At 41.7% G+C, this 15905-nt stretch overlaps 1 protein-coding gene across 2 annotated transcripts in view; it reads left to right on the plus strand.

The window, feature by feature from the left end:
- The window catches only part of TRIQK (triple QxxK/R motif containing), a 75046-nt gene that overhangs the window by 18111 nt on the left and 41030 nt on the right, over positions 1-15905 (plus strand). For both annotated transcript variants that reach the window (XM_065398687.1, XM_065398688.1), the window contains one exon: positions 6694-6774. In XM_065398687.1, coding sequence (XP_065254759.1) covers positions 6714-6774 — 61 coding nt within the window. In that variant the 5' untranslated portion in view covers positions 6694-6713. The remainder of the gene's footprint in view (positions 1-6693; positions 6775-15905) is intronic.

Below are 15905 nucleotides of genomic sequence, written 5' to 3' on the forward strand. Positions count from 1 at the left end.
TAGATGCCTGAGTCAGTGACAGTTTGAACCACACAGATGAACAGGAATGTCTCTGTGGCTCATATTAAGTAGGCCAAATATATATTTTAACTACTGGGAAATAATTTTTCTGCACTCTTGTGTTTTATTGGCAGTACTAAAACTGCAAGCTTCTTTCACAGCTAACATTTTGTTACAAAACATTACTAGGCTACTGAAAATGCAAAAGGCAAGTCAAACATTGTTTCTAACAGTGGAATAAAGTAAACCAAAAACTAGATTTTTGCTGCATAAAATTTTGTATTATCTACTTTGTTAGTTGAAATATTAACTTTATTTTCCATTACTGTTGCCATGGTGTAAGCTGGGTTATGATTTTACAGGCAATAGGGGCAAGGGACTGGAAAAAAAACAAACAAATGTAATACTTTTCCCTTAGTTTCATTCAGCTTAGTATATGCTATAGATACCTAAATGTGGGTTATTTACTGAGTTAAATGTACTTAGTATATGAAAATCTTCAGTGATATTAATTTTGACCTGCATTAAAAGTGCAGCAATGTTAATTTGTATATTTCTGTTCCTCTTGAACACATTTAAAGTATTCACTGATTTTGAAGACTCAGTTTCATTCTAAATCTTATGGGTCATACCTTAAGATATAGGGCCTGTTTCTACTGTTAAAGTCATTAGAAATTTTGCCATTGGCCAAATTCTTCAGTTATTTACATGAGTTTAAATCTGGAGTAACTCCACTTAAGTTAGTGCAAATACAGAGTAACTCCATTAATGTAATGGGTGCTGATTTCTGGCTAGTACTGTCAGCAAAAAAGCAGAATTGGGCCCCAAATGGACAAACAGTGAAAATAATTGCTGTATTGTTTGATGCATGAATAAGCCCCGGGGATAATTCCTGGGACTGTGCTTTGAATCTGGCTTGAAAACAGTTATGCCATTGACAAACTTGTCTTGGTGGTTTAATATATATTTTTTGCACATGGATTTAAAGCCAGATTTTGGTTTTTGGAATAGAGGGTGAAATTAATCCATTTCCAGCATCCCACTGCACCAGGTAAACCACGTGTTGTTACTTGGTGGAGAGAGAAACATACAGAGGGAGCAGCTGTATACAGCATCTTAGCACCTCTTATATAACACACAGCTGGTGTGTTTGGGATCATCTGGAAGGGTTATTGGAACCATGATTGTGTGGATCTAGTAGAGAAAAGTGATACCAACGTGTGAAGAAGCTGTGATTATTAGTGGGAATAGCAGCCTCAGAGGGACTGTGTGCAGCTCTCCAGCCTGCATGCAAGTTGGGAGGTAGATTCTAATCTGCTCCAGTCTATTTGGAGTTCCCTATACAAAAGGTTGATTAATTAGACTTGGAAGGTAATGGGTGAACTTCATCCTTGCTGTTTTAATTTTAGAACATCTGTAAGTTTTGATGCATTACTCTTAAGGTTTAAAAAATAATGTTAATAGAGAGATAGTGGATTTAGATTCTGGAGACCTGAGTTAGGTTGTAAATTTGTAGTCCCCATTTGTGCACATCCCAATTACTACACATGTATAATATGATCTGATTTGTCATCTCTGGTCAAGAGAAACCTGGAATTGAAATAGCAAGTGTGAGGACTAAGGTACCTCAGTTCTGGACTGAGCTGCAATCCAGGAAAATCCATGCAGTTCCCTCTCCAGAATTTTCTCTGAATTCATCTGTTTATTCCCTGCATTGGAAGAAATGAGTTAGACCCACACTTCTTGCTGATCCCCAAACACGTGCGTGGATCTTGGCTATCATCCTGGGATAGAGGGCCATTCATGTGGAGTCCCGGCATTTCTGCAGTAGCTCTGCATCCCCTGGTGTGGCTCTCTGACAGCATGGCACCGTCAAGGCTCCCCAATGACTGTTCTTGAGACTCCCCTTTAAGAGCAAGGAGAATTAATATAAGAAATATAGGAAAATTAATACAGGCTCTGACAGTATTTATTCTCCTCTGGTTTTGCTGCTAGGTGAAGTTGGAGGACAATCAAAGTGACTCCACCTACTATCCACCCTTTCCTCACTTGGCGATTTCTAGAACTATGGACAGGCTTCCCTGGGTGGCAGGAGAATGGGGCACAGCTTCTGTGAAGGCAAGCAGACTCCCCCTTCTACTTTGGATGGGGGAGGTAAGTGCACGGGAGGCCTCTTCATGTGGATCTCACAAGCACAGTCTGGCCCTATATCTGTATGAGCCTGCACATTGTCTTCTCTTTTACTAGCTTATATTCTTGGGCACCCTGATTCTGTGGGGATGGGCATAGTAGAAATCTGAATAATAGCAGACTTTAAGTTCAGTCAGTGATTTATCGAAGAAAAATAGTTATACTAAAAGTGATTTCAACCATACCAAGGTTCATATTGGATGGCAGCTTGTTTTGTTATAATTTCTTATACTGTGTTTATTTTGTTGTTCAAACTAATGAGTTCTGTAATATTAATAAACCAAATCATAGAAAGAGAGTACTTTTAGAATTCATCGTATAGTGTTTGTAATATTGATGATTAGTTCCAGTATTTTGTTGTTCTTTGAATGATTGTACATGAACATTCTACTGTAGGTGTATGTGTGCTCCAGTGCACAGTTGTTGGATAATTTTTTCCCTTAATGGTACACATCAGGTGGCATGAGCGCCTTGCGCTGCCTCATGTATTACATGCAGGCATAAAGGGCAGAGCCACCCCAAGTTCCTTCCTACCCCCAAGACAGTTGTTGAAGCTCCCATTTTTGTCTCTTCGAGTCCCTTCTTTTTGTTGTAAATAGATAGTAGTATCTATCTATTTTTGTTAATGGTCTGTAGTTTAGTTAGTGTAGTTTAGGTAGTGTAGCTTTATTTAGTAGTTTAAAAGTTTGTCACCGATTCCCAATTTGGTCCTAATCCAAGAGCTACGCTGTGCTCTCCAGGCTTCAAAGCTTGCCACTCTTGTGGCAAACCACTGCCAATTAGTGACCAATTAGTGACCCAGCTGCTTTAAGTGCTTGGGGGAGGCCCACGTGAGTGACAGATGCAGAATCTGTAAGGGTTTTAAGCCCTGATCCAAAAAGGACAGGGCAGCCAGGTTTAAGTACATGTTGTTGATATCAACACTCTGCCTTCCATTGAACCATCCACCCCACTCTGGGTGCTGAGCTCATCGGACAGCTGTGTTCCTCCGGCCTTGCTGGTACCAATAGGTAAGTCAGTTTTGTTGGTGCCAAAGAAGAGTTACCGCAAGTCAAACTTGGTACCAGGTACCTCAAGAGCAGAGACAAAGCAGTCAAAGGACTTGGGGGGCACGCTCTAAAAGGAGGCACTCTTTGGTGCATACATCAAAACAGGGAGTTCATTGATTCCAGAGCCAACTACAGGCCTGTTGAGATTAACTCCTGAAGTGCCATCAGCGTTATCACCTCAGGCTTCGGTACAACAGGACCAGAACACTTTCCCGGTACTGTTTACTCCCAAAGCATTTGCAGTTGTGAGAGGGTTGTTGAATCTTTCAGTACCACTTTCGCTGGCAATGCAAGAGTGTCACCTGGCGCCCAAGGTACCAACACTCATTCCTTCACCTCTGCACCATGTGGGAACATGGGATGCAGCAGTTAGTGTTCCGTTCAAAATGGTACCGTTGAGGGGAAAGCCGCAATGATCTCGGCAGCACCTCCTTCTCCAGATTCTGCGCTTACCTCTCCAGTATCGATGGCTCCTCCTTTGTTGACATTTCTTCTCCCTTGGATTCTGAAGTGAGTTCCTAGGTGTCTTAGCCTAGTCATATCCACCAACCTGCATCCAGTACCTGGATTCAGCCTCAATTCCAGCATGACGCTTACTGAAAGGATCCTTGGGCCTCACTAGAAGAGACGTCCACTACCACTCTGTGCCTCTGGCTGCATTCTTCAAGACCTTACTTTGATGTGTTTGCCAAGAGCAGATACCAGTTCTAAGAGTGTCTTCTTTCCCATCTCCAATTTTTGCAAACCACTCACAAAATTTGTTTGGGCTCACTTCACAATAGATTGGTAGGTTTTTAACATGGTGGAAGTGCAGTAATCCCTTCCCTGTCCCTTTTCAGGGACCTCTCTCATGAAGCCATGTTGTTGTGCGAGACATTTTTTGGCCCATGTTAGATGAACTCGGCCTGCTGATCAACATGGAGAAGTCCATCCTATCTCTGGTTCAAAAACCAAATTTATTGGAGTTACGTTTGAGAGAGCTATGGGGCTGGTTAGCCGAAGTGTATTTCATTGAGGAAGCATCATGGACACGATAGTTCACATTCCAAATTGAATCTTATTCTCCCTAGATTGGTGGATAGATCCTGCCAACATTTTCAAGGGAGTTCCCTTTGCCCGGCCTCAACAATCTCTCATCTTAGTCATGGATGCCTCGGACCAGCATACTAGTTGTGGAGGGGTGGGACTCATTTGGGTCTGCTACAGACACAAGATCTCTGGTCTTCCCAAGATCTCAGTCTGCATATAAATGTCAGGGAGTTGCAAGCTATCTGGTTAGCTTGCATGGCATTTCTTCCACAAATCAAAGGAAGGGGTTTGTTGGTTATGACCAATGATACAGTGGCCATGTTTTATGTAAAAAAACCAGGAGGAGCCTGATCTTCACTGCTGTCATTTAGCAGTTCTACTTTGGGCCTTCTGCATTGCCAATTCCATAATCCTGAAAGGAGCTTACCTTCCACAGATCCACAATACATTGGCAGATCGCTTAAGCAGGCTGTTCATCAACCACTGCAAGTGGTCCCTTCACGCAGATGAAGCAAGGTCCATTTTCCAGCTTTGGGAAACTCCACAAGTGGATCTGTTTGCAACAAAAGACACCAAAAATGTCACCAGTTTTGCTACCCAGTGGGCCACTGTCCAGGTTCATTGACAGATGTGTTTCTACTGTCGTGGTCAGATGAACTCCTGTATGCTTTTCTTCCCATTCCTCTCCTGCTCAAAGTTCTGTGCAAAGTTAAGCAGAACAAGTCTCATCTTATGCTGAGGGATGGCCCTGTCAACAATGGGGGGGATGGCCCTGTCCAACACTGCTTTTTAGAGCTATTAAACCTATCAATTAGTCCCTCATTGTCATTCCTGCTACACATGGACTTGATTTTACAGAATCAGGGTCATCTCCTCCATCCCAATTTGCAGACCCTTCTCCTGATGACTCGGAGGCTTTGTGGCTAATGACTGCAGAGAAGCCCTGTTCTAGGGTTGTTCAAGAAGTGCTGCTAAATAGTAGAAAACCATCAGCTAGGAGTACTTACTTGGCTAAATGGAAGAAGTTCTCTGTCTGGGTCAGAATGAAAGGAGCTTTTCTGGTCTTTGTTTCTGTTCAGCACATACAGGACTATCTTCTGCCCCTAAAACACTTAAGCATTGGCGATTAGTTCAATCAGAGTACATTTAGTGGCTATCTTAGCCTTCCACCCGCCTGTTGATAACCATTCTCTTTTTTTAGCCTTATGTCTGTAAGATATTTAAAGGGCCTGGATAGACTGTTTTCACAGGTGCAAAATCTTGTTCCCCCACGGAGCTTGAATCTAGTCTTAGAAAAGCTGATGGGTCGCCCCCTTTGAATCTCTAACGGCATTCTCCCTGTTGCACCTTTCTATAAAGGTGGCATTTTTAGTGACTGTTATGTCACTCGGGGGAATTGAGGGCATTGGTATTAGGTCCTCCATATACAATTTTTATACAGACAAAGTTTGCATTTGTCCCCACCCAAGGTTTTTTCTCAAGGTGGTTTCCAGTTTTCAAATTAACAAAGCAGTCTTCTTACCAACCTTCTTCCCAAAGCCTCATGATCATAAAGGTGAGGAGAGGCTTCATACTCTAAATATAAGAAAAGCTGTAGTTTTTTTTTATCTAGAACAGACTAAACCTTTTAGGTCTTCGACACAACTGTTCACAGCATGGGTGGACAGAATGAAGGTCTGTCCTGTATCCATCCAAAGGATCACATTTTGGATAGCTACTTATGTTACCAGTTGGTGAATGTGAAGACTCTGGATAGAGTGTTGGGTCATTTGACTAGATCCCAAGCAGCACCTGGCCCACGTTCCCATATTAGACATTTGCAAAATGATAACCTGGTCGTCATGACATATGTTTGCCTCTCACTATGCTATCTCTTTGACAGTCTAGAGACATTGCTAAGTTTGGACAAGTTGTCCTGCAGTTGGACTGCTTTTGAGTCATCTGTGCTATCACTTGAAGAAGAAGAAATGGATACTAACTTTTCCATAACTGTTGTTCTTCAAGATGTGCACATGTCCATTCCATGACCTGCCCTTCTTCCCCTCTCCATTGGAGTCTTTCCAGTAGGAAGAAGCTGTGGGAGGTCAGTGGTGGTTCCGCACTTTATGCCTGCACGAGGCAGCAGAGGGTGATCGTGCTGCCCCAATGGGTACCGCTAAGGGAAAAATTCTGACAGTTGTGCATTGGGGTAGGGTACACATACACCTACAGCTGAGTAGACGTGTGCAACACATCTCAAAGAAAAACAGTTACAGAAAGGTTAGTAACCATTTCTACCATGTATAGGTTTATTCCTTTTGTATGTAATTTAGATAACTATTTTACTTGTGTAAAGACTTTCTATGACATGCATAGAATTCATTGGTTTGTTTAGATAATTCATTATTTAAAAATAATGTGATTCTTCCCCCCCTTCCTTCCTTAGTGGTTTTGGACTCAAAAAGGATGGGTAGAAAGGATGCGTCTGCCGCAAGAATTCCTGTTGAGCAATACAGGAAACAAATAGGTAAGGAATACAGATTAATGTCTCCTTTTGGGATGCATCTTGTGTACAGTGTTAAGGGCCAGCCCATTCAGCAAAGACTTCTGACAGAAGAAAAATGTATAATTTTAAAAGAAAACAGCATTGTGACGTTTCACTCCATATTCTTTATGAAAATATGCTTATGATGTGAATATGACATAACTGAGATGTACTTCATGCAAGATGGGTTTTGTAAGATATCATTGGAAAGGTTATAATTTACTGAATGTGATTATCCAATTTGTATGCCTGTATCATTTCTGTATCTGAAGTTAGGAATATTGACTATGTATCTGTATTTCAACTATGCTATTTTGGGTGATGCCCACTGCTAGCACTTCAGGTACAACAGTGGAAAAGCCAGACAGGGCTTGATGACCCATCAGCGAGGACAATGAACTGTGAAAAGGCTTGGCCTTCTTGCAGACGCTCCATACTGCCACTGACTCCTGGATGATGTGATACTACAGAGTCAGGTGGTCTTGTCACCTGATACTAAACATTACCTTGGACTTCTTGTAACTTTCCACTGGAAGGGATTGGGGGGGAGGTCAAGTTTGGGAACCAAAGGATTCCCACCTTATGTAAATCCTATTTAAGGTTGGGGAGGAAAGTAGATGGGACTGCTCCTCTCCATGGCCTGTCTGCCCAAGAAGAAAGACTGCTAAAGCCACCTGAAGTGAAGGCAAGGGGGGGGAGTCCAGACTGATGCAGGGGTCCAGTCGGAAAAGGAATATAACTGGAACTCCAATTTACATTTGGTAACCTGTGTTTTTTTAAGTATATTGAGCTTAGCTTGCATATTTTGCTTTATTTGGTCAGTAATCTGCTTTGTTCTGTCTGTTATATCTTATATTCACTTAAAATTCACCTTTTATAGTTAATAAACTTATTTCTTGTTTATAATATAACCCAGTTTATGTAATTTCTAACTGGAGGGGGGACAAGAAGTTGTGCATATCTCCCTACACATTACTCATACCAATATCCCTCTTAAGATTCCTAAATTTTACTTTATATGTTTCAGGGGTAATCTGAAAACTTTGCAAAACAGTATCTTCAAATTTACAGTAGTCGAAAGCATCTTCAATAGGCATTCCATTGAATACATTTTGAGCTTTACCAGTTAATTTCGCAGTCAGGGTAGGAACTCTCTTATCAGGGATTTCATGTATTACACACAGCCTTTCGAAGGTAGTCAGTTATTCAGCAATATCATCGTCCTCACTCTATGCAGGACATAAGTGTTCCCATTTTTGGATTTTTGGAGTGATGGGTGGGGTAGGGGGCCTCTGGTTCTGCTTCTCTAGGCAGGTCCAGTTGGTGTTTTCACTTTCTTTTTCTTCTCACTCTCTTTTTCTTTTATCTCCAGTTCTTTCCATTGCAATAATCTCTGGTGCTCCCTCTCCTTTTCTGCAGACTGCAGCCTGAAAAGCTCCAACTTCGCAGTTGCTTCACTGCTTTCACTCATTTTCCTGCTCTTCTGTGCCTACTTCTCTTTCCCAAAATAACAAAACTGTGACCTCCTCCTGACTGTTCTTAGCCACTGCACTTAAGACTCACTTAAAATCACAAATATCAGTGCTTAAAGTGTGAACTCCACTTGGAGTAACAAGCTGCACATACACCCTGCTCGCTGCGCCACTGTGACGTTCCCCTCTGGTGTTATCTGGACTGGTGAGCTGCTAGGCCACTCCAATCCTCAACTCTGGGAGCCAGCCTTACCCTGCTCTGCTGTGAGAACCCCCACTCCTGGGCTGTTCACGCACAGCCCCTGGCATGTAAGCTGCTCCTTGGATTGTGCAACTGAATGACACTAGCCAATATCTCCGGTCCCAGACACAACCCTAGGAACCTCTGTCTTGCAGTGTCCAGTTATGCCCGCTGGACGCTGCAAGCTTATATGAGTTGGTCAGTTTAACAAATTTCAGAGTAGCAGCCGTGTTAGTCTGTATCCGCAAAAATAACAGGAGTACTTGTGGCACCTTAGAGACTAATAAATTTATTAGAGCATAAGCTTTCGTGGGCTACAACCCACTTCTTCGGATGGTTCACTCTATATGCATCCGAAGAAGTGGGTTGTAGCCCACGAAAGCTTATGCTCTAATAAATTTGTTAGTCTCTAAGGTGCCACAAGTACTCCTGTTATTTTTTCAGTTTAACAAAGAAATTGATATGTACCAGGCTTGTTATCCCAAGGGGAGCCTCTGACACACTTCAAACCAAACGCACTGCTTCAGGTAGAATAAACAAACACATTTATTAACTATGAAAAATAGATTTTAAGTGATTATAAGTCAAAGCATAAGTCGGATTTGGTCAAATGAAATAAAAGCAAAACACATTCTAAGCTGATCTTAACACTTTCACTACCCTTACAAACTTAGATGCTTCTCACCACAGGCTGGCTGGTTGCTCTTCAGACAGGCTCTCTCCTTTGATCAGCGCTTCAGTTGCTTGGTGTGGTGTCTGTAGATGTAGGTGGAAGAGAGAGGAAGAGCATGTCAAACGTCTCTCCCTTTTATCATATTCTTTCTTCCTTCTTGGCTTTGCCCCTGCCCTCCAGAGTCAGGTGAGCATTACCTCATCACAGTCCCAAACTGGCCAAAGGAAGGGGGGTGATTCACTTGAGAGTCCAACAGATCCTTTTGTTGCTGTGTAGGCCAATGTCCTTTGTTCCTGTGAGGCTGGGCTGGGTTTGTCCCATACCTGCCCTGATGAGGTGTGAACTGCCTCTTTGCTCTTGGAGAGTTTTTGCTTGGGCTTATTTTAAGCCATGAGGACACATTTTCAGCCTCATAACTACATACATGAAATTATAACTTACAACATTACTGTAACAACAATGCTCAGTGCATCATGAGCCTTCCGAAGACAGCCGACACGACAAACTTTGCATTAGATACCACACAATCATTTTACAAGGATGAACATGGGGATGCTGGGTGTTCCCCCAAGGTACAGAGCATCACAGGGGGTGTGGGTGCAGAGGGCTCAGGGGATGGTCTAGGTGCAGAGGTGGGGGACTGGGTGCAAGGAATCTGGATTCGGGGTGGGGCTCATGGGTAGGAGGTCTGGTTGGTAGGGGGGATCTGGATGCATGGGGGTTGGGTGGATTGGGGGGCAGCTCCCCATACAGTGACTCCTCCCCCCACAGGTGGGGAGCAATGGAGACAGGAAGCAAGGGGGGTGTGGAACTTCCTGCAGCCAGGGGAGGTTCCTGGGGGTGGATCTGACCCAGTCCCAGCCTATGCAGGGGAAGAGGAAGTCCCGTATCAGCCCACCCCACCCCACCCCACCCAGAACTAGCAGCTGGAGCCTGGCACGTGATAGGAGCTACTGGCTGGGGCATCACCAGGCCTGCCCTTCCCTGGCTCTGGGTGCACTGCAAATAGCAAGTGAGAGGGACAGAGTCTGACATGCATGCCTATCCCCACCCCCCGATGGTGATTTATGTCTCCCCCAGTTGTTCCCGACACCTGAACCCAGATGTGCCCGCTCAAGACTGCTGCCTGGGAGGGCCGCCTGAATCAATTATTCTGTGGGGAAAGAGTAAAATATGCGGGGGACATTAAATTATGCGCTTATGCAGTGGTGCAGAATTCCCACAAGAGTAAACACTGAACTATTGGAAGTTGCTGACTGAGCACCTGAGAGCAGAGTTTGTTGAAGTGCTAAACCAGCTTTTAATAGCAGTAGCCTGTTCAGCAGGTGCAGTGTGTGTTTTCTCTTCATTTCAGCTAGTTTAGTTCAATGACCAGTTAATTCAAAATTAAGAAACCACTTGGGAGTTGAAAAAGCAGGGAAGCTTGTTTTACTCTTCCAATCAATGAAGAAAAGCTAGGTGTGAAAGGATGAGATCTTGTAGTTCTAAAATCTGGAAGGACAAGGTGACCATAAACAATCAGTTCAACTCCAGATAATACTTCCTATGTTTAATGAATCAGTTTTAAATGCAAACATGTCTAATAAACTTTTTTCTTATGGATCCAGCACAGTTAAGGTTTTATTTATTTAATAAAAACAGATTTAATTGAATTCCAATTTATATCCAAATGCAGCTTGACATTAATTTTTCACTTTTGATATATCATATGATATATCACATGATATATCATCATCTAGTAAATAAGTAAGGCACTGTTCACCATTTTTAACAATAAAAAAATTGAAAAATTAAGAATCTAAATAAATGTAAGTTATATAATTTTTAAACAAATGTGTATAGATATAATGTATCCTCCTAGCCAGCAAAAACAAATATGAAAGTTATTGTTAGGGCTATATTTAGTGGTAAATCAACATGTTTGAGTGTTTACCAACTAACAAGAAATCAACCTTTCTTTAGGAAAATAACGAAAAAGCAAAAATTCAAAACACAATTAAAGTAGATTATTTAAATCAAGGTTTCCTGCTTCTTGATTTAAATCATGATTAAAATCAGCAATTTAAATTGCATTGATTTAAATCAGTCCACCCTGAGCATTATGAAGTGAGGTTTGTGCATTCATTTCCCAGCAGAGAGGTGTTGAAAAACACCATTACTTGTTGGCAGTTGAATCAGAGAAGCCAGCTTATAAACTGGCATGTGGAGCCAAACTGTCTCACCAGTGGGCATGGGCCTTTCAGTCAGGGTTTTGGTATGTTGGTGAGACAATGGGCCAGATTCACTGAAGCTGAAGAAAGCGATGTGTAAATTAGACCCCTCATAGGGTACGTCTATACCCAGCCGCTAGTTCGGCGGCTGGCAATCGAACTTCTGGGTTCGACTTATCGCGTCTGGTCTGGACGCGATAAGTCGAACCCGGAAGTGCTCGCCGTCGACTGCGGTACTCCTGCTCGGTGAGAGGAGTACCGCGGAGTCGACGGGGGAGCCTGCCTGCCGCGTGTGGACCGAGGTAAGATCGAACTAAGGTACTTCGAACTTCAGCTACGTTATTCATGTAGCTGAAGTTGCGTACCTTAGTTCGATTTGGGGGGTTAGTGTAGACCAAGCCTAAGTCAGATTCCTTTAGAGTTTTGCGCACACACACTACCTATGTCTAAGGGAGTTGGTGTGATTTATACCTGGAGGAGCTGGAAGATGATGTAAATTAAAGTAGTGTGGGGGCTAATTTGATTTACACATTCTTCTAGCTTCTCAGCAGGTAAATTATGCTTACATAGACTCCCTTGGGCATAGGTAGACCACATGTTAGTAGCTCTACAGGTGTCTGTTAGTGTGGAGGAATCTAATTTAGGCAACACCTCTGAATTTGGAAATATGAGTCAAAGAGAATCTAAATAACCCTAAAAGGAGTCTTAATTTGGCATAACAGACACATTGAAGGAAGAACGTGTAAGCAACACCAAGGTAGGTTCCCCTTTTTCATACTCACTTAGGGTATGTCTACTTCGGGATAAAAAACCCGCAACTGGCCCAGGTCACCTGACTCGGGATGACGGGGCTCTGTGTAGACATTTGGGCTTGGACTGGAGCCCATTTTTAGCCCCACAGCTTGAGCCCCACAAGCCCAAGTCAGCTCCCCTTGGTCTTTTATCCCTGTGTAGATGTACCCTGAGACTCACCTGTGCTTTGGGCCCAGAGTACTTGTAGATAATGTCAGCTCCCCTTGTGGGGTTAAAGTAAAAACAGCAAGTACAATCATTTAAATCAGCACTTTGCAGAAGTATTTTATGCTATCCCGAGGCAACAGTATTGTGTTCCATATGTCTAACAAGCACTACCAGACCAGAATGGGGTTCTTTTAGCCCACAGCCTTTTTCATTATGTGCAGGCATGGTGCCAAAGCTGTGCTGAGTACCTCCTCATTGAGAAGAAGAGCGAACAGACGAACAAGATAATGTCAGAAAAAATCCTTTTCTAGAAAGAATAAACTACTATAATTTTTGCCCTCCCTGGAGTTGATAGAAAAACTGAATACTGAAATGAACTCCACAGGGGGAAAGCTAGCAAGGTTGAATAAATTTCAAATCTAATAGAACTGAAGGTACAAACCTTAACATACTCTATCAGCAAACCAAGCTATTATTAAAAACAGTAACATATTGGAATGATGAGTAGAGTTACTAGAAAATCAGACTTGTGTCTGTAATGTATGTGTTCAAGTTATCTTGGAAGGCAAGATGGGAAAATACAGACCCCATAGCATATACTTTATGGAAAGGTTACTGTCCAAATGGCTTAATGGGAATACCAAATATGACCTGCTGAGTGGATAGAGAAAAGCTGTTGAATTCCTATGAGGAATCAGGATGAAAGGAACAACTTGGAAGTACTATTTTAGTACTCTTCATGGAGAGAGACTGATCTTGGCTGTAGCAAAAATAATAAAGGAGAGAAGACATTTATCTTCCCTGGCCTTAACTCTGCCACTGAGGGGGGGGGGGGGAAAGAATGGAGAAAAATTAAGGAGATATTCATGGCATACCATATTAAGCACCTCTGCTTTTCCCAGGTAAGCTCAGGCAATTTTCAGTAAGAGTGGGTATGCTTCATAGGACTAGGAGAACATGAGCTGACTACTGGAAAGAATTTATTAGAGAGGCCTGATTTTGCTCTCATGCTAGAATTGAAGAACATAATCATGAATTCAACAGGCTGTTTCCTTTTGCTGAAATGAATAGGAAATTCATGCTGAGAGACTGGGAGGGAAAAAAGACAAATTCCCGTGGTAACTATTAACCTTTGTCACTCAACCTTTATGGTTTCAGCACAAAATAGTAAAACTATTAAAGTAACAGAGGTTAAAGAATCAAAAATGTGCTTATTGTCAAAGCATCACTTTTAGCATTGTTTTATTTTTTTTAAACTGCTGGATAAATTCCTATTTATTGTTGCTACTATGTTTATAGAAATGTAACATTCATAGACCAGTTGACAGGTACAATATGTGTCCTCTTGGGATATCCCTAGTTGTACATTTTAGACTGGAATTTCCCATTTAACTTGGTCTCAGTTGTTACAACATGTCCAGCTGCTAGCAATAGGATGTGACCCAGGTATTCCTGACATCATAGGTTTAATGGTGATCATCGGAAATTTGGTGCATATTAAGTACTTGCAGTGGTCAGCAGTCTTAGGACAGCAGAGAGAACAGTTTTGCTAATCATAAGCTGCAAGGGAGCATAGGTAGACACCTATTTTAATAACCAAATATGATGCAGTTTGTGAATGGTAATTTGTAATGTATACCAAAGGTTTCACAACTGGGTTATGTTAGTACTTTGTGAGCAAGGTTATTGGAACATTTTCCATTTCAGTCCAACACTGTTACTCCGAACTGAGCTCTCAAATGAAATGAAAAAATGTCCTTTGTATGGGATAGTTCTGTTATACCCCTCTCTAGTCAAAGGAGAGAGCAAAAAAAGGGAGGGGGGGAAAGATAAGCTTCCAAAATATTTCTGCATTTTGGTATATGCTATATTTTCTTAACCAGCATGTGCAAAACCTGATATTTCTGAACACTGATTTTTGGAATGCACAAGAGCATTCGTCATTTTCTGTTGGCTCCTTGCCTTGTTCACTATGCACCATACAACTTCTGCAGTGAATTACATCAATCTTATTTATGATGCACCATGCAGCTGTGTAGTGTATGAGCAGGGGTGCTCAAGGCTTTCAGGTCACTACATAACTGTACTATCTCCACTGTCTAATGTGTTTACTGAATGAGGCCGGGGCTTCGGCACAATAAATTGAATATTATCATGTAATGAAAATCTGTGTTATAATACAGACTTGAGGGGCAGAGTTAAGACTGTGCAACTTTTAACTCTCATTTCCTGACTTTTGAGTGCTTGTATTTGCAACTTTAATGCCCCTTGAATATATATAGATATTGGTAAGGAATTTCCTATGATTTTTATAAAGAAAAGTAAAGAGAGAAAGAAATTCGACCATGCTACCGTTTGCTAGATAATGGTGAAATACCCTCTATAGCACAGTATGTGCAATCAATGAGCCCTTGCCTCATTTCACAGGCAGTTTGTTAGCTCATAAGTAAGACGGCAGGATTCCTTCAAAACCCTACCTCTTTTCATACACACCTTTATAGGACATAGTGGGCGAAGCTAAAGTTAGGTTTGTATTCTGGAGCCCCATGCTCTCTTAAACTTGAAATTCGACTATATTTTATTAACCACGCATGCACATCCAACCGATTCCTTAGAGATGGTCTATTCGGTGTAAATTTCCACTCAGTTTATATGTTGCACAAATGTAAAATGCCAATGGAAGGGCAGGTGATAAGTAATTTTAATAATTTAACATAATCCAGCATACATGTGCAAAGTCCTTTTTATAAATCTGTAAAATTTAGCCTAATCGGAGCCAATATTTATTGGATCCTTGGAAGGCACATCTACATCCTTGGGACTGCATTCCTACCAAATTCCAATTTTCCATCTCTTTCTGCTGAGGTATTAGAACTGTTCAAAGACAGGTGCAACCATTTTTCTTGGGGGAAAAGAGTTTTTTCCCCCCAGTCCTATGCTTGAAGTGAAACCGTGAGAAGAACAATTCTCCCCAAATTTATATATATATATATTTGAAAAATTTATAAGCAGCTGAAAATGACCCTTGTAACAGAATGCTAAGACAATCTAGACTGCATGTGATGCGTATAATAGATATTTCCATCTGATTTGCTATTAGTTTGTTCTCTTTGGTATTTTTTAAGGCAGAAAATGAGTCAGAGCAGGGGATGTTGAAAAGGAGACTAGTCCACTAGTTTATAAACACGATCTCCCATCCATTTTTAACAGTGAGGATGATTAACCATTGGAACACCTACCAAGGGAAGTAGTGGATTCTCCATCTCTTTATATATTCACATCAAGACTTGATACCTTTTTGGAAGATATGTGTCCATCAGACAGAAGTTATTGGGTTCAAAACAGGTGCAACTGAGTGAAATATAATGGTCTGTGTTATACAGGAGGTCAGACTAGATGATCTGATGGTTTCCTGTGGCCTTTAAAATATATGATCTAAGAATACCATGTAAAGGGATTCTTCTTGCAAGGAAATAGACATTAAGCACTTCATAGGATGTAGAGCATTTTGTAGAGCATTTTGCGATCAAACAGACATTGCCAAATGCTGGCCTTCT

This window comes from Emys orbicularis, chromosome 2 (genome assembly GCF_028017835.1).
Source record: "Emys orbicularis isolate rEmyOrb1 chromosome 2, rEmyOrb1.hap1, whole genome shotgun sequence".
NCBI lineage: Eukaryota > Metazoa > Chordata > Testudines > Emydidae > Emys > Emys orbicularis.